The 19999-nt window shown below is 40.4% G+C and overlaps 1 protein-coding gene across 1 annotated transcript in view; it reads left to right on the forward strand.

Moving 5' to 3' along the window:
- The window catches only part of kcnq1.2 (potassium voltage-gated channel, KQT-like subfamily, member 1.2), a 134609-nt gene that overhangs the window by 84922 nt on the left and 29688 nt on the right, over positions 1–19999 (forward strand). Inside the window, exons 16-17 of the mRNA XM_026364583.1 lie at positions 447–487; positions 1418–1479. Of these exons, the coding sequence (XP_026220368.1) occupies positions 447–487; positions 1418–1479 (103 nt within the window). The remainder of the gene's footprint in view (positions 1–446; positions 488–1417; positions 1480–19999) is intronic.

Consider the following 19999-nt stretch of genomic DNA (forward strand, 5'->3'; position numbering starts at 1 on the left):
ACTAAAAGAAAAACTACATCACAACTGGCCACGTCTGACTTTTTCCAAACGCGCTGTAATAATGCATGACTGCTTTGAATCACACGGGTCAGCGAGATACATGAAACATAATTAAAGACATGTGATTGCCATGATAAAACTCCAGCCTTAATTTAAGGTGATGAAAAGAAGAGAATGGCTTAACAATTAATATTAAAGTCCTTCCTCTGTTCTAGGAAACGTACAGATGACTAACAGGCCACATGTGCAAGTGAATCCTCTCCGTCTCTCGTTGTTTGTTTTCAGTGTTTGACATCTCAAAAGGAGCATTGCATCAACTTATTCTCCCGTGTAAACGTCTCTGTGGGTTTTTCTTACAGCCGTAGTATAAGTTAAGAAGTTCTGAGCACTTCTGTTAATTGAATAGCCCCATGTCTCAATCTAGTGTCTTCTATCTTTCTCATCAGGCTTGACGGCACACTGGGGAAGCCAGGAATGTTTCTTCCAGGTAAACACACAGCAAATACAACAATCTACATTTGATAGGCAGCGATTACTCCTCACTTCATCTCTGTGTTTATAACGCACAAATACAAGCACAAGCTGTACCAGACTACATACGAAAGGAGGAGGCGAGGTCCCTGATGTGTGTGTGTGAATTTAAGCACCCTGCGTGTTTCACTGGGCATGAAGGCATACTGCTACTGATATATTTAAAAATAAAGAGGCTTGTGAAATTGACATTACCAACATTGTGAATACCTTGATTTAACACCTCTGCATCACTGCCTACATCTCAAATGGTGATGTAGTGTGTATATGTATATATAGAAATACTGCTACCACACCTACGAAGTAAAGTGAAAATATATTTGTAAGAACAAATTAGATCGTTTGCTGGCTTCCAGGCTGAAAGAAAACAAAATGACTGCCACGTTACAAAATCGGGGTCCTAATTAAGATGCAACAAATGTAGGTACATTAGTTATGTGAGTTTCACACTTTATTAAGCATCTGGTGGAATCTTTTACAGTCTACTGTAGTTTGTACACATAAAACTCACATTGACAGCTCCCTCCCATGCTACTCATCCTCCTTCCTTTCCTCCCTTCCTCTTTCCTTGGTTCACTTTCTATATGCGTAGCAAGCATTTCTGGGCTGCCCTTGGACTGAATTTAAGGTGCAATGTGTAAGATTCAGAGAGATCCATATTAATATATTTATAAATGTGTTATTATTGGTATGTAATCACTTATAAATACCAACCGTTGTACTTAGCAGCTCGCTTTTTGCTTTTTAATCAGTATAGAGAGCAGAGGCCAACAGGTTTCTGACAGTAAATCCTTGTTGCACAGGCAAATGTATTTGCTGTATATTCGCAGTGAATGTTTGCATGTGTGTATTTTCAGTGTGTTTGATTTTCTTTTTCAATCTCCAGGAAAGGGAGAAGATAAAGAATACCCAACTATTGGAGCGCGACTGATTAGGCTGGAAGATAAGGTAGGCACACTCCTGCTGCACAGCGTGCTTGGGTTTTGTCTGTACGAGTGAGAGATAAAGTGATTAGACTTTCCTTGGCGTTCATAAATAGCAGTGTGTGTGTGTGTGTGTGTGACTGCATTACTCTTTGTGAGTGTGACTTTTTTTACCCGCTTGTGTCTCTGTTATCACACGAATGCATCTGGTGGAATCTTTTAATATGACTATGTTGTGGCTGGGTTCGCTCAGTCTGTGCCAGCATCATACACACCCCTCCCCCCTGCTCTCTACCCTGTCGAGTGGGGAGTGGATTCCCAGGTAGGCTGGTTAGTGATAATTCTTGAATGTTTGAATATCCATACACTGCTTTGTGCAGTGAGTCATAGCCAAAAGGTAACAGCTGTGTTGTGGAACCTACGGGTATCACTAGGCGTGTCCTCTCTCATCCCGTCGTGATGCCGATCGTGATGCCAGCATGATACAGCACGACGGTTGTACCAGTTGGACTGGTGTTTGAATATGTGTGCTTTCCTGTGTATCTGTTTTTATGACTTTCCATGTGCAAATCACAGGGTATGAAATGTGTTTGTTAGTTTTGGTGTGTGGCTACATCTGTTGTCTGTTTGTCTGACTGGTGGCTTCACTAGAAAGTGAAATTATGTTTGTGGATTTGGAAAAGATTGGACATGTTTTTTGTTTTTTTTTATGAAACTTGTGTTTAAAACTGAATACTATAGCCTTATAGTCAGGTTGTTCTCACAACACAAAGAAGTCCTATACAATAGAACAATGCATTCTGCAGCTACTTATACTCTATTCAAATCAGCCAGCTCAGGATTTCCCCCTCTTTGCTTTAACGTTTACCTTCCCATCTTTGAACGCTGATCAACACTGATGTTCCCTAATGTTTTCATGCGTTTACTGTTTTCAACCCAACTTTGTTAGGGAGAGAGGAGTAATGATCTTGAACCAATGTTTGCTCCAAGCCTGAAGACCTCCCTCAGTGATTGAGTTCCAGCCCATTTGCTCTGGGCTACATGTTGTGATCACAATCTCTTGATTGGAAACATAAACCTGTGTTCAGAAGTGCCTCTCCTACCTACGACTCTCTCTCTCTCTCTCTGGCTTTACCCTCTTTCACTCTTCTCACTGTGTGCTGCCTTGACATGACGTCAAAATAAAACTGAAAGGTGGATAATTGGGGAAACAAATCAGTGGAACCCTTCTGATGCACGCTGCTTCCCCTCCCTAAACAATGTGGAACCAATCATTGTTCACCCAATCAGAGCTGCATTTTCATGCATTGCTGCAACATGCATCCTTTCAAAGTGGAACAGAGGAAGGCCAGAGCCACCTGTCCTTCATAATTACTATTTTTCTTACCTCAGCACCCGCCCCCTTCCTGTACGTCCTTTCTTGTCGTGTGAATTTTTTGTTTCGATGCTCCTAACAGCCCAGCACACCTGTTACATGGTAAAGAGGAGTTCCTTTTTCCCCTCGGGCAGCAGGTGGATGAACCTGTCGACCCTTTATACTTGGAACGTTCCCTATCATGCTCAAGATAAATATGCCAGCTTTATGTTTGTGGATTAAGGTGACCAAATAAACATTGAACACAGTCTTTCTGTAATGTTGGTGGTCCATTTATATTCAGTTTCAATCAACATCCAACAATATGTATTCACTCTTTACACAGAATTTCAGCATAAAACCTGTGTTGCAGCTAAAACATAATGCCCAATTCAAACATGATGTCCAAGGCTAAATGAAATTACACCACATTGTTTATTGTGAATAGCACAAGAGGTACAATGATGGAGTTTGTTGTTGTAGCTTCAAATGGTTCGAGTGCCCTTGAGTTCAGTTCTCAACTGTAAATTGTTTGCAACAGAATCTCTAGTGCTGTCACTTTTGTTTGTCTCGCATCACTGCATGTATTTCATAACGTTGTGTAACGTCTGCGTTGCGTCACCTTTTGCGTGTCGCTCATAATAGTAACGCACAAAGCAAAGCCCTGGTGTCACAGTTGAATTACTCGTGAATAGGAGCTTTCCCAACAACCCTGAGGATTTATTCGCCAGCTCTGTGTCCTCATGTTTGTACGTGTGCAAGTGTGTGTTCCCATGCCTTTCTCAATACTCACTGTTGGTCGGCCTCCAGCCACATTTTTCTTTGACAAATTCCCACTTTCTACTGCCCTTTCCCCTGTAAAACACCAGCTATTGACCAGTCTGACTGAGCTTTATGTTGTGGCGGACTGAGTAAGAATCATTTTCTTGTCCTCCTATTGTCAGCACATCACTTGTAGATGAATTTATCTTCAGTGGGCTGAAGAAGGCTGAGGCATTGTGTGTCCTGTACAGAGTTAGACAGTGATTTATCACACACAAACAAAGAGACACATATAGGTCTATACACATACACTTACACACACATGAGCATAGAGCTGATTAATCACTGATGTGTCTAACTCCACTATCTTAAGATTGAATTCTCCAGGAGCAACTTGGAACAAAGATGGATGGTACTCTGTGTTATCTTTCTGTCAGACACACTCGCTGAAAAATACCCAAACGGCACAAATAGTGGCCAGTGTCTCTAGGCTTCAGCGTGGCCTTTTTAGAAAGGAGTTTGCTGCATGCTTAAGGATAAATTCAGCCCACTGCTTGTGGTAAATCTCTTCCAGTTTTATAGGAATGGGATTTTTTTTTCTCATAGCAATAGACAGAAAAGCCGGGGGAATTACAACAATATGCTTTTGCATAGCTTGTAAATGTCTGTCTGAAAAACAAGCTTATGCTTTTTTAGTCTGATCCTATTTTTTGCAAATTTAACAATATTGTGAATTGTTGTGCAGCCAGCAACTTTAACTGAAGTTGGTGTGTAGAGCTCAAGGGAGCAGCCTTTAATTATGGACAGTAGTTAAAGGGACGTTTTCCACCAGGTTTACCTCCACAATAAACCTTCAGAGGTCACATATTTTCTGACATTAAGTAATTGGTTACATAATCATAAGTTAATCCAAATGTATTTTGAAACATTGCATTTTTTCCTTGTAAACAGAAAATGTGTTTTATTTTTATTATATACTTCATACTTGATTTATTTTATTCCCTAAAACATAGAAAATACAATAATCTAATGGGTGTGTTTTTCTTTTCTAAATCACTCAAATTTACATCTGTATAAAATATGCTACTTTATACAGTACATCTACAGTCGAAATGCTGGTTTTAATGTTAATGTAAACTTAACATAAATCTCTCTTATATCTGTCTAAACTCGCTTTTAAAAAGGCAGAAAATACTTAATTTGGGAAAATATTCATTTTTCTGCAGCAAGGGTGCAATTATCCCGTTTTTGTTTGACATTCAATATTTACTCATAATTAAGTCATCAAAGGGGTATTAAGTTGTATTTGGAAATTGCGCTAATCGTTGGTGGATATAAAACCATCATCATGTGCAAAGAAGAAAACACCCTCTAATGTGCCCTCCAGGCCTGTACAGACATGTCTCTGCTCAACACATCATTATTTGTGTTGCGCTAAGTGCACCACACAGACTATAGATCACACTCACTCTGTGGTTAACTTCACTCTGCTATATTAGGGCAAATATACTGTGCCATGTATGTCATGCTTATATCATGTGCATTAGCAGTAGGCGTATGCTAAAGAATGCGTGTACTAACCTTAATAGCATCTCAATTAGGTAAGTATGCTATAAATTACAGCAAGGCCAAATACTGAGAATACTTGAGGGCCAGGACAGAGTGTTGTGTTTGTTAGGAGTCCATCTGTAAGGCATTTAGGGCCCCCCGTCTCTAAAAGCATGGCTTTGAGGGGGGCAGGAGTGTGTGTGTGTGTATGTGTGTTTAGACTGGTCCGATCCAGACCCAGTGGAGCGCTTTAGAGACAAGGGCCTGTTAAACACACACGGACACATATTTATACATTAAACCATATACAAACATACAAGTGGATATTCAGGCATGCATAAATATACAAGTTCACACACACACACACACACACACACACACACGCATAGAAACTGTTGCTGTAATTTAGTGCTCAGGGTATTTTGAGGCTATAATTGTGATGTTTTTTTCTCTACAAAAGATTATTTTATAATCACAACAGAATTAATGAAAAGGCTTGGGGAAATATTTATTTTAACTAAAACCAAGTAATAATGTAACGACTTAAACAAGATAGAAAAATATAAAAGTTTTGAAAAAGATTTTTAAAAAGTCTTGGGACTTTATCTCATGCTGCTTTAGCTTTTTTGGTTAATGTTTGTTTTTCAGATTCAGAGATTATAAAGCTACAGAAGGTATCAAACTGCAGCCCCAGTTCATTTTAGCATTGATAAGAAATATAATTCACACATTTCTATTAGAATATTATTCTATTATGAAGTCAGTAGAACTGCGTCTCAGCGAGTGGTCGCTCTCCCCTCCTCTCTTTTCTTTCCTTTCCTCTGGGTCATTGGTGTCACTCTATTCATTTTTCACCTCTCTGATTATTGCTAAACATTCTCCCCTTTCCTCTGTAATTGGAGTGATGGTCACAATGACCCTCTGTCCCTTTTATGCCCTTCTACTACAAAGGGCGAGTCTGCTGCCATCCCACCTCCCTCTGTCCCAACAGTCTGGGTCTATCTGTTCCCCCTCTTTTTCCCGTATGGATACCACTTTGTCTCTCTCTAACCTCCCCTTTGCTCCTGTTCCCAGCACCTCTCTGCCCTAAGAGTACCCTGTCTGTTGTTGTGCTGCGCTTTGATATATGTGTGTATTTGGCCGCAGTGTGCTCAGCGGGGAGCCGGACTGACCGGGCCGGTCTAAACAAAGAGGGGAAACTTGGCAAAGGAAACACATGCACTCAGACAAATCCTGGAACACACAGCTTCACTGTAGCTGCTGGACGCTTATTGCCGCACGCTGCAGACAAGCACATACAGAATCCTGCGTGTCTGGACTTGTGTAGCGATAGCTGTAGCACACAGCAACCAGTTCCTTTTATTTAACTTTTTTGATTAAATCTTGTTCCAGATCTTACACAGGTTTATTTTCACTGCCAGAAAGCAGTATGTGAGCAAATGTGCTTGTGCGACATTGTGTTATTGCAAGATGACACCGAGAGGACACATCTTTATTGATCCTAAAAGAGAAAATTAGTTTCCACACTGAGCATGGATTTCAGTACTTGGCCTGGAAAGGTTTTAGCAGGAAGATGATGCATTATGTTCCATGTGAAATACAATGCAGTGCTATGAAACTTTATCTGGTAACACACCTTGTTTCCCATTAATTATGTGCAAGACAGCATATCGGCTAGTAGGTTGACCACTCTTTTACATTAACAGTGTTACTCTACTGTTGACCTCGCCATCGTGAAAAAAAAATGTGGAGTGAATATAACTGAGAGTAAAAAATTATTTGGGATTATAAATTGATGTGCATCATTTTGCTGCAAAGTATTATTTCAGCAAGCTTCCATCACCAACTTTCACCTTCATACCAGTATCTGTTACCCACTCCCACCCACACCAATTGTGGTTTTTCACCCCACTATGCTTTGCTATTTTCAGACTTACTTCTAACAACCTTTGCCTTGCTTCTCTACACCACCCCACTGCATCAAACTGAGCTGGTCTTTCTCACATCGACACTTCCCACTGTTGATGCGGTATCTTTATAGCACTGTGAACTTGATAGCGTGCAATGAGTGGTGTGCTGCTGTTGAGTTAGATAGTGCACCAGGAGCGGTGTACTGTTTGTAGTGTAGCCCAGCAGTAAATCTTGTCTTGGCAGTGCGCTGGGGATGCAGCCCCTGGCAGCTCCCAGACGCCCTTTGGCTCTGGCTCCCTTCTCTTAACGCCACTCTCTAATTTCAGAGCCGGGACGCTGCCTACTACTGCGTCTCTACCGCATTCCCACAAACCAGAGACGGACAGTCTGCCTGCATGTCTGGCTGCTTGCTCTCCATCTCTCCCTTTCTATCTATCTCTGTTTTTGTGTTTCTCTATCGCTTTTTCACTCTCAGTCCCTGTTTTTTTTTTTTTTTTTTTTTGCCTGCAGTCACTGACTCTCCTTTCTGTGGCTCTTGGTCTCTCATTCCCAGAGCTTGCCCCTTTGCCATTTCTTTGTCTCTGTCTGGTTCTGTGCCTTCTGGATTATAGGTCTGCATTCTCACTCACAGCATCTAAATCATGTCGTATGCTGCCCATATCTCATCAGCTCTCTCCTAGTCTTTGCCTGCATCTCTCTTTCACCCACTGTGGGCTTGCTCACTGGCTGTAAATACACATGCTACATTTCCATTTTAATTGCCCAAGTTTCACAGAGCCCTGGGATATATTTTTTGCACATATAATTTATTGTCTTGGCCAAATGCCCCTGCTACTTTCAGTTGGACCTGACCACTAATATACTACATGGACCAGTTCATTATCAGCAGGGAGGTGTGAGCTTGTTTAAGAAGGTTATGAAGAGGTTGATATGCAGCTCCTGAAACAGGGATCTGTGTTTTATTGGGGTCTGTAGTCTTACTAATATCCAGTGCTAAGTACCCCTGGTGCCACCCTACATTCGAGTGCTGTTAAATAAGTCTACTGGCCTAAGAATGCAGGGGCCAGAGGTCTAACAAGAACCAGGCGAACAGAGCACATTACTCCTGTTCTTACATTTTTATATTGGCTACTAGTTACCTACAGAGTAGATATTAAAGTTATAGTTATAGTTTATAATCCCTCTGTGATATGGGGCCAAAATACATTTTTGATTTCATTTTATTTATTTGTATTATTATAATTTATTTGATCTAAACCCAGTATTAGATGTTAGCAAGCTTCTCAGCTGGTAGATCCCTCAATCAGTACCAAATAGGCTGAGGCTGCTTTAGCTACTCTGATGAACACAGATGGAAGCAGCTCCCTGATGATCTTGAATGTGCCGTTAACCACTTTGAAATCTAAATTACACTTGAGACAACCTATCACTGCGTCTTAAGTACACTATAACAGTCTTATTAGTCTTTGTGTATTGTATTATTATTAAATAGTTTTTATTGTGATATCTTATGGCCTATTGTTGTCGCTTTTATTTGCTTATGTAAGACACTTTGCTGCATACATGTTGCCCTGCTTTGCCTTTAAAAGTAATGCATCCAATAGATTTTCAGTCTGGGCTAATGTGGTGGGCAGACTTTGCAGGGAGAGTTGAAAATCATTTAATGTAGCAGGGCATTGTGCTATAGCAGGGTTCATGGAATCATTTTAACTAGCTGTAATTATCTAAATCTGCAACTAATGCCAGTGTGTTTATGACTGTGTAAAGAGGTGTTTGGGCCACTTATGGTTCAAACATTGCCCTTCGTGCCCAGACATCCCTCAGGCAGCAGTGGAGTTGGTAGTGCCCATATGAAATAATGTGTGTATGTGCAAACCTACATGTTTTCCCAACTTGCTCTATCCATTCTTAGTCAAGTCTTCTGTCGTCTCCAGTTTGCTTTAACGGCATCAGGTTTTAGCAAAATATTTAACAAGCTGTGCTCCATAGTGATTTTTTTCATCTTACCAAATGACGTATTGATTTTATGTAAATGTAATGGTGGGTGTTTCTATACCTCTGGGCCCTGTGTGTTGTTTTTTTTGAACAATTAAAGCGGCACACCTTTCAATTCTGTGTAATTAACTCTGCAGGCCACACAGGATATGGGCTTTGCCTAGTCTCGTATGGCACAATGGATAAAATCAGGAAGCTGTTATTTGAGGCTGCATCGGTGAATAGGGCTGTAAAATTGCATATTTACAACACTTTGAATAGTCAACATCAAAAAAGGTCTTCCACTCTCTGTTATGCATCCAACAGTACAGTGCATGCATTGCTTGTTGAGTGAATTAGGCATATCATAATATCTCATTCCACGCATGCCAAATCTTACTTTTTAACCAAAATGTAATTTTAGTGCTTTGCATCTTTACAGCTGTACCATTGGAATCTTTGGTTTTCAAACTTAAAAAACGAATAGAAAGCATCGGTTCAGTTATAAAAAGGCGCATGCAATACACAGACCTGTAGACGTAATAAGTTGTTTCCATTTTCCGCTGTTTAGAAATGTTATTACTGGCCTTGATTAGTTCCAAGTGAGACAGATAAGCCCCTTTGTGGCACCAGAGTTAATTTTCTGTATGTTACAGTCTGCACATTCGCTTGCCGAGGACCTTGATTCCAGTAATCTTTCAACAGGTCGAGTGCAAACAAAAGAAACAAAATTAAAAAAAAAAAATAATACCATTGCTGCATAGAGACAACATGGCAGTCACAACAGAGATGTTACGGGAGGAAATTACATTAAATTATACCCTGCTGTCCTCATAATCTGTGGACAGGACTGATGGTATTTAACCATAGATGATCTTCTTGAAGTAAACTGGAGGATGTGAATAGACCAACAGTATGTGTAAATAGACATAGTTCATTATGACGTTTCACACCAGTATTAAGTACAAAATTCAAGTACAAAAGTGTGAATGCACACAGAAACACTGAAATCAGAAGTGCTGTGAGTTTTTGTTTGACGTAAGATGTCTGACAGATGTTTAAGAAAATGACAACAAAACAGGTTTGATGAAAAATATTCAGATCAGCTGCTACTGTGCATGCACGACAGTTAGCATGATACATCAGTCTGCTGTCGTTCCAGTGGTATTTAGAAACTGTGACGGACAAGCAGATAGAGAGAGACATTCGTCTAGAGATATCGATACTGTACTGTCTCCACCATGACATACTGCTGAGGATTAGGAGGTCAGGAGTGTCTGAGCTGAAGGCTGATAAGTGGAGCCGATAAAGGGTTGCAGTGAACTTTAGGCAGAGACGAGAACAAAACAGAAGGGCGAGCTGACTGGGATATGCGTCTTCCTTCACACACAAGGGGGAGTGTTTAGAAAACAGCAGAAAACACTGACAAGGCTGGACCAAAGTCAGAGTGATAAGGAGTAAGATAAGATATTCTGTGTCTTATGATGTGACAGATGCTGACGAGAAGGAATGTGATCAAGTGGTTGTATAAGCAGCTTATCCAGCAGGATAAGAGCTGGACGGTAAAATGGCTTGTTTTTGTTTCATCTGACATATTCTGCATAAGTATGTCCAAAAAAAAACAAAAAAACAATTCATCTGTGGACTTCTACACTTCAACAGCACATAGGCTTCCACACACAGACTCATCAAGTGCGCACATGAACAGCTTGTGGTGAGAAGTGAAGGTCAATGTTGGCCAAGAGGTCATTCCCACCAGTCCACCGCTGGCTAAATAGCCTGTGTCTGGGGATCAAAGGTCACCCCAGCAGGCCTGCTCATTAGAGCACAGCGGAGTCCACTCTGGCCGCGTGTGCGACTGTGTCTTGTCTTGTCGGTTTGCCCCAGCTGACAGAAGGTTATGCATGGTTCCAGAGAGGTGAAGAGAGGAGAAGCAAAAGCTTCCTCTGGAGGGAAGCGGGTGAGAAAAACGCTTGAGGGCAGAGACACTGTGTGTGTCTGGGTGGTTGCATGTATCTGAGTGTCTGTGGAGTGTGCATATGTTTTTTGCTAGAGTGTAAGTGAGGGGTGTGTTTTGTGTATGTGTCAATTGAGACAAAGCCCGTGTGTGTGTTTTTTTTCCCCTCCCCATCTGAGCTCACTCAGCACCTTCATGTTGTCACTGAGCCTCTGTTGAGATCTGCTTCCTCGGCTGGATTGCTCTCCTCCTTTTCCCCTGACCCCCCACCCCCCCTCCATCCTCCATCACTCACTCCTCCACTCCTGCTCTACTCCCACCTGAACTGTAGGCCCTTCCAACTGCCCTTTAACCAGGGGAGAAGAACTTAAATCACTCCCTTTCTCTCTGTCTTTCCAAGGGTTCCCTTCCCTTTGCACACACTTGCTTCATCCTTGCCTCCTCTGTGATAGTGAGGAGGGGGTGTGCTGTGACTGTTGACTTGAGCTACTGTGGGAATGCAGATGCCGTATGTGTGTGTGTGCAAGTCTGTATGTTCTCTAGGCTTGTCAGCCAGCTCAAGGGAGCCACATAAAACTTAAAAAATATATAAAATAGGTTTACATACAGAAATTAGTTAGTATTAACAAAGGAACTGAACAGTTAAACACTAATATGATTAGTTTAATACACCAACCTTCACAAATATAGAATAACTGACCAAACATGATGTGGATACTTTAAACTGCAGTGATAAGGAGCTATTTTCCTGTGGAGGTATTTGACACTGACAGCCTTGACAGTCTTTGTAGCCTTAGCGTCGCTGTCCTAACAATGACAGATGGTATCTGTTGCAAGTCGCAAGCTGTCATGTCACCATGCACAATAAGTCCTTTTTTTGAAACAATTCCTCGACTCCGGCTGTAAACAAAATGCACAGCAGGCGTGGTCACATCACCACACAACTTCTCGAGACCAACCCACCCACCCGCCTTAAGCTTGTCTCCATATCTGACTCTTCCTTTGTTTCGTCTTCTCGTTATGTTCTTCCTGTTTTCATTTGTCTTTCTTTTTCATTTTTCATTCGCGCTCCCTCTCCGTCCTCTCTTCTCTTGGCCGTTGAGGTTAACCACCACTTGTATTACACTCATCAACAATATGCCGGACAGAAAGAAGAAAAACAACCAACACTTGTTGTTCTCTCTCGCTCTCTCTCTGCCCTTTCTCGCTCTTTTTTTTTCTCTCTTTAGCTAAATCACACAAAAAACAAGTGAACTGCCTAGAAACCCAATATGGACTCCACCCTGGAGATTACACGGTCAGCTCAGCCAGCCTGCACTAGAATAACAGCTCGGTCTACTGTCATTGTCCTCTGCCATGGTGTGAGTGTGTGTTTGTGTGTGTGTGCACACACCTTTACCTTTTATAAAACTGTCCCAACACATTTATGTGCATCCACAGACTTTCAAAGTTTCAGGCTGAGGTACGTGTGTATATGAGAGACTGTTTTCTGTGCAGTTCAGTAGGTTTATGCATTGTGCACTTGTGTGCATGTTTAGTTTCTTTGGGGTAAACCCAGGCCCACGTGACAAAGATCATTCTCCACCAACTGTTGGATGTGTTTTAGTGCAACTACAGTGTTTTTACAGTTGACTCAAAAGCCACAGCTCTGTCACTGACTGGTCATTTCCTTTGTCTTTCTTGTATAAGCTGAGTTTGATAGTAGGATGAGCATTGTGCGGACTGTTCCATGTAAATCAAATCATTTTCTGCAGGTTTTATCAGTAAAGTGTATTTAAGTTTAGTTTAAGTTTATTTACTTTTAACAAAAGTCGTATGTAATTAAATTAAATTAAATACATTCATAAATCATGATTTTGATAGTAGCATGGTGACAATGTGGTTGGAGAAAAAAGACAGGAAATAAGGAAATGATGAATAAGTGGTATGAACATCAGTATAATGATTCCTGTCACACATTTCTGTCTTTCTGCTTTTGAGGATTTGGTGTTATTTAATCGTTAGAACACATTAAATCATTTACTCACGGGCAACCTGTACACATTCACTTGTAGACTAAGATTTTAATCAGTGAATCGATACCTGGTTAAAATCTAAAATTATAACATTGCCAACATAAGAAATGATACCTATTCTTTGCCTTTTACTCTCTTTTCATCTGTCTTCTCATTTTAGAATTAATATGCTTATAACCTAGACAGTTCAGTTATTTTAATATCTGCTAGAAATGTGCATTTACTCTGAGTTAGACACAACATGCATGATAAAACAATTTAAGCAATACTGTGCACTTAATCCATGCATAATAGTCTTCACAAATCATATGAACAATAAATTATTAATGGTTGTTGAACTCATATTTTCCATCTGTATCAAGCATGAATGTAAAAGTCATAGTTTGACAACATATTAAATTCAATAAATTTCATGTCTAGGAATCCAGAATATATTGTTGAAATGGGGGAAAGGCTATTTTGATTTGGGTTTCTGAGAGTATACTGCCCGTAGTTTAGAAAGCTGGATTCAATCTGAGGCCAGTCAGGCTGTGGTGATCGAGGCTTCTCTAATGCTAGGTCTGTAGGTCTGCAACTACTGAGCCTGGCTTACAACTGGGGCAGAGTGGCTGATTGTTTCCAGTCATGATGGAGGTAATGAGGGGGTGGTGGTCATCATGATACACACTTACACGTGCACACACAGACATAGACTGACCTATAAGTGAATATTCATACACTCACGTACACATGCTTGTGTGTGTGTGTTTGCGCACGTGTTTTCAGCTTCAGCACATTGGCTCCCTGCGCAAACCACAGGGTCACTCTGCTGCAGTCACTCATTAGTGGTCACCTCTACTGGAAGACATACATTCACACACACACACACACACAGACACACACACACACCGCTTGCTTTGCACATGCAGATTTACCACACACACACACACACACACACACCTTAATATAAATTCACTCAGTTCACAGTATTGTTTGATGCACACTGTGTAAGGAGCAAAGTGAACCCCTATTCAGCTCAGTGCAGCTACTAAATCTCTGTCAAAAGGTGGCTAAGTCCTGCCTGTATCGAGCATGTAATCATGCCTGTGCGGTTGCTGTATCACAAGATGTAGTGTGAAAGGCTTTAAGCAGAAAAGCTGATGAACACATCCACAAATACTCACTGTCACGCCAGCACACACAGACAGACAGATCTGATGTGACTATGGTCTGGTGACAGAAGCATTTGGGGAAGTAAACCTCTTACAATAAAGTGCAGCACAACAAAACAAGGACAAAATGACTAATACAAAAGAATGCTGAGGAACATTTAATAAGTTTAGTTTATAACATTCATGAAAGATCAGAGAGGAAGGTTTACTGGTCTCCCATTTCTAGTAAATAAAAACTCTTCTAACTTCAAAGACCCACTTTGTGAAGGTGTAAGCCCCAGCACATTCACTACTCTACTCCCCAGGTTGTTCCAACGAGTTGCCCAATGAAAGCAAACGCACACTGATAAGATTTTTAAGTAAAACTCATACTACTTTCCTTCCCAGCTGCATTCTTCACTGTTAAGTCTTTAATGACAGACCTAAAACTGTCAATAAAGGTTTATCACACTTTGTGACACTTTAAAGCCCTGCCATGAAATTGAGTGTGAATGGTGTGGTAACACAGGATAGCATTTTCCCACGCTTCAGCAGTTATATGTTAAGATTTTCCCATACTTCAGCCCATCCTCTCACCGCCAAATTTCCCAAATGTGGTGTGGCCGCAAAAACCTTGCTCTTCAAGTCCGTGGTTACTGAAGGCCCTGAACCACCAAGTCAACAGTCAGCTGTCCTGCTGAGTGTTGGTAGCTCACCACTGGTCAGAATTCTGACAGCACATCTTACGTCGTTGCCACTAGTTTTGTCCTTTTTAGTGGTTACTGCCATTGGCTAAAGTAGTATTTTGCCCATTGACCCAGCAGAGGTGTCAATGCAGAAAGTAAAACCTGGGTCAATCATTGCCAAAACACAAAATAAATCAATCTTAGATGTTGGTTGACTTAATATATGCAGCCCCTGATAGCACAGAAGAGCAGTAAATTGTTTCTTCATACCATCATTGATTTGTGATGCAGAGTTTTATGATTTTCTTAAATTTTAGGAAAGGCATTTTATTGCCTATTGTTGTGTCTGAAGGAAAACACATGTACTAATTCTCATTTAGGGCTATTTTAGGTCTAGATTCCCATTAGAGGAGAGGAGCGAGCATGGATAACATGCATAAAAGTACCCTGTTCGATTAAACCCAGGGATGTTACTAACACATGTTAGACCTCTAAGCATACAAGGATACCTCAGTGATTTCTCTTCTTTTCTTTCTTCCCCAACCAGAAACCACAGACTGAAAATGGCAGTGCGAAGCAAAGTGACCAGTAATTTCCTCTTTTTCAACATAGAACATATGTTCACATAAGTGGTCAGCTGGCTATTGGCTCCAGTCATTACTGTGTGTTCAAGTGCAACCTCTTTGCATAGGATGTGAAGCGAAACTAGGCCTTTGATCATTCTGCCTTTGTTGCTGCTAGTTCTTTGAGGTCGGCATTGTGCATCGGGGCCATTAAAGGGAGAGTGTGATCACAAAGCAGGTTATCACCTGTCCCTGCAGCACCAGTTGAAAAGGCTACACATTAACCTGCCACGCGACCATGCTGTCAGCTGCAGCATTTATTGGCACATTAAAATCCACTTCAGTGTGGGATGGTTATGAAGCAAATTTTAAAATATCAACCATTTTTAGTGCTTTGGGTAACATATTAAACAGCATAGTGCAGTGAAATAGTTTAACAGAGCTGCACGTAATGCTTGAGTGTAACAATGAATGAAGAAACAAAAGTTACCTAACTGAGTAACTAAATTACCTAACAAATACAAACTAAATGCAAAACACAAGAGAGGGTCCTTTAGAGCAAAAATAGACGTCATCATCGCATCTACTTTTTATGGTTATTTGGTTTTGGGTACTGTTTGTACAGATGAGTGACAGAGTACAACTTTTATTTCACTTTAACACTTGTTATTCATTGACTTTTGCTGGGCATGCTTCCCAGTCAGTAAAACACACAACTGCATCCTAAATAAAGTGAGGTGTGGGCTGATTATAAAAACAAAAACAGGAAAAATATATTAATCAGCGTTGCTTTGTGCATTAGGAAGAACTGAGGAATAGTTAAGGGCATAATTGGAAGTATGATGGAATGGAATATATGTCCTGTGGTCAAGACATAACCACCACCCTATTCTGTCTGCAACCAGAGCAAATATATGATCTAAACCCATTGACAAAAGGACACCTACTGTTAATAGACCAAAGGTAAATATTGATTAGTATAATGTATAATGAATGTCTTTGAGAAAAAACTGTGACAATTACTAAATGTTAAATTGTTAACTATGCTTGAGTATCCCCTTTGTTCAACTGGGAAGAGCTTAGAAATGCAATGTATATGCAATGCAGAGAATCTAAATTCTTTTTTTTTATTAAACAAACGTTTGCTAGTTTGGTTAACACAGAGAAAATACATGTTTGTCTTTAAATAAACAACATAAGTAATCAATTTAGGCCAAAATGTATAAATACTGTAAATTACGACTTAGTAAAACAGGATGATAGCATTTCTTATTAAATATTTTTTTCTTTACAGCCCACCAGCTAGTCATTACTTTAAATCTTTCAGTCCATGTTCTTATGTGTGTCATTGACTACGCTCCAGCTTGTGCAGCCGCTGGCCCCTTTCCCCAATATGGAAAGCTCATTTTGCAGGAATGGCTGAAATTTGCAGTCCCATTGTGGTTGTGAGGAGAGAAGAGTCTGGAGAGCTGGGATGAACCAGATGGGATGCTTTCATTATGTAGCACCAGGGTGTGGTTTATGAATGTGGCTGGTGTTTAAAGTCTGTATATGGGCAAATCATTGGCATATTTTGTTGGTGGTGTAACCTTTTTAGTATTAGGGAGGTGCTGGAATTATAGACGAAGCCCATGGGTGACGTTATTGATCATACATGCATTAGAGACCAATGTCCACCATGTAATATAATTGTTCCTACATCTGGTGCTTACCTCTTTTTTTTTTTTCTTTCTTTTTTTTTTTTTTTACCTGAAAATATTGTTGGACAATTTCAAGCAGCCCTACCAAAAGATTAATAAACCACAGATACAGTATTTGCATGGAGACTGATCTAGGTTTGAACATGTTCAACAGACCACTTCCATATTTGCATGGGATCTGCTGTGTTTTTGCCACTTTCTATAGATCTACAGTTCATGTATGTTTGCATACCAATGCGTATATGCTTTGCATCTCAATAGATAGCTTGTGTCTGGTAGACATTCCCAGAAAGCACCAGGCAGTGTTAGCTAGTTGGTTCCATTCACTCCACTCAGACGAGGGCCTGCCCCATGTATGAATAGCCCATAATTGAAGCTTGATGGAAAACACTAATGCAGCTTGTAAAAATAAGACACTAAAAGCTGGTACAATTACTCTTTTCAGCAGACAAAGCCAAGAAAACACACCATGTAGTGCATTCTCCAAGTTATCAGGCAACCAACAAACAAGCAGCGATCAATCCAAACTACTGTGTGTTTTTGTAGCTTTTTAAAAGCTAAACTCTGCCCCACTGTATTAAAACTACTTTTATGAAGCCACCACAAAGACAATTGTTCATAACTATAAATCTGTTTGACATTACGACACAGTAAGGGTTGCATTATTAATAGCGTTGCGTTACAATCCTTGTTTATCCTCCTAAAAATATCAACTCGGCTGTAAGTCATCAAGACCACAAAGAGACAGAGAGAGAAAGAGCCTGAGCCTATGGGTATTTTCTTAGACTCATGCAAAGCAATCATCTGTGCATGCAGCAATCATCACTGATAAGGCTGTGCTGACAAACCGTGCAAGCCATTAACCCCTTGATGACCAATAAATCATTAATGTCAGTACAGGATTTCTGAGTTGCTCTCACACAATGGACAAATATGCAATGTCACAGCACAACTGAATTAGCGATACGGTCACAATAAACACGCAGTAAGACAATTTCACGCCCCCTTTTCAGTGAACTTTGAAATTTGAGCACTGTCAGTACAACTGCAGACGTTTGCAGTGAGATGTCTGGATGAATCCCATCAAGCTAAATAGACCAGAACATGGAAAATATGGCTTGTTGCTTTATTTAGAGTGCCTTTATGTGGTGGTGATTTTTGAGCTGCTATAAACATGCGAGTGTGTGTGTGTGTAGACAAAGCAATGTGTGTATGTAGGCCTGCTTCGGCTTATGTGCAGGTGTTTTTAATTGTGTTATTCGAGCACTGCAAACCAGTATGTGTATCTTTGTGTATAAGTCTGAGTATGCGTCATTCCCACACATTTTTGCAACCCTCATACTGATGACTACCACTGACTCAGAGTTACCATAGGCTTCATTCTGCTGACTCGTCTTCCCGCCAATTCTGCTCTCCCCCTTCCTTTCATCAGTCATGTCCTCCCCCTCAGTCTTTGTTTTGATTGATGGCAACATTATTTTTAACCTCTTGTACTAATTATCCCTTGTGATGTTGGTAATGAATGTGCGTCACTTTGAGCAAAGCTTTGTAGGTTTTCCCACTCTCTCTGTTGGGTGCAAAAACAAAGAGGAGCTTGTTAGGAGCTCACAATCAATAGATGATTATAACTTTGTTGACAGATTGAAAGAGAAGGAGGGTGAGACAACAGGAGAGCTAGAGGGAATTAAATAGTGTGTGTGCGGTTTGTCATCTCTAAATTTCTGTGCATGAATGGGTATTTGTGCCATCTGTGTATTTGTGCAGCCCTTTTTTGTACTGGGAGTTTGATGTGAATGTCTGTCTGTCTTCTAATTATCAATTCAGTATTTTTAGCTAAATTAATTTAATAAGCCCCTTTAAAAACCAGCTGTGATTAATTCATTATTAAAATACTGTTTTATCTTTGTTCAACATTTGGTATAGATATTTGTTTAGCTTTCCAGGGTTCAAGCCATCTAAGATTAAAAAAATGTAGCATTCAACATGAACTTGTCTTTGTTTCACTTGACTCCTCACCCAAAGAGACGATCACTGTTGCCATAGCTCACTAGGGAGTGGTTTTAGTATTATTTAGGACTGTGGTTTGTAGAGGTCTGGATATTTTCCTTCGTCTCTTCATTGATTGTGACAGCTTCTGTACAAGACCAGAGGACAAAGGCCTGAATACAGAAGAAATCAAGGTACAGTACCTGGGACATGTCCAAGAACAAGTGGGGGGAAACAGAAAATGTGGGACACTGAAGCTGGAAAATAATACAGTGTTGTAAACGGTGTTCTGTCTACCTGTGCTGACATGTGGCTAGCTGCTGTTGGTGTGTGTTTATACTGAAGATAAAAGGAAGACCACTTGAGGCACATCATATGGTGCCAGCGAATTTTGAAATGAGGAAATGAGGTGATCATCTTAGAAACGGTGCTGGAGCTTTCAGCCAGAATGGGAGCATCCTAGTATGATGTTTGCCTGCAAAGTGTGGGATTTTGGGTTGTAATAAACATTGCAGGCTCTAGGGACTGCTAGAGGATCTCCCGGATATGAGTCTGGCTAAACATCAGTAATCAGTGATGTCTTAATGCCACCTGTCTTGTTCATATCCGAGTGTCCTTACTGGGACCAAACAGCGGCAACTTACAGATAGTTTTTTCTTTTTAGCTGACATTGCTTTATAAAAATATATACATGTGCTAATACAAAGAAAAAGTGACAAGGTGTTCCCACCTTTGACCTTTTAATCTTTACTTCATCTGAAAGCAGTTCCTTTTTTTTTTTTTTTTACAAAATCTGATCAAGTCTTATAGAACAAAAAGTTCAGGCTGCTAGTCTTTGAGTCAGATTCTTTGTTTCTTCGAAGAAAGTATTGAAATGCTTATGTGAGATGCTCTTAATCCAATTTCACATTATCATGTCCTGAGGCAGTTGGCCACCACATGCACTGTTTCTTCATTTC

The sequence above is a fragment of the Anabas testudineus genome, chromosome 6, assembly GCF_900324465.2.
Source record: "Anabas testudineus chromosome 6, fAnaTes1.2, whole genome shotgun sequence".
In the NCBI taxonomy this organism is placed as follows: Eukaryota; Metazoa; Chordata; class Actinopteri; order Anabantiformes; family Anabantidae; genus Anabas; species Anabas testudineus.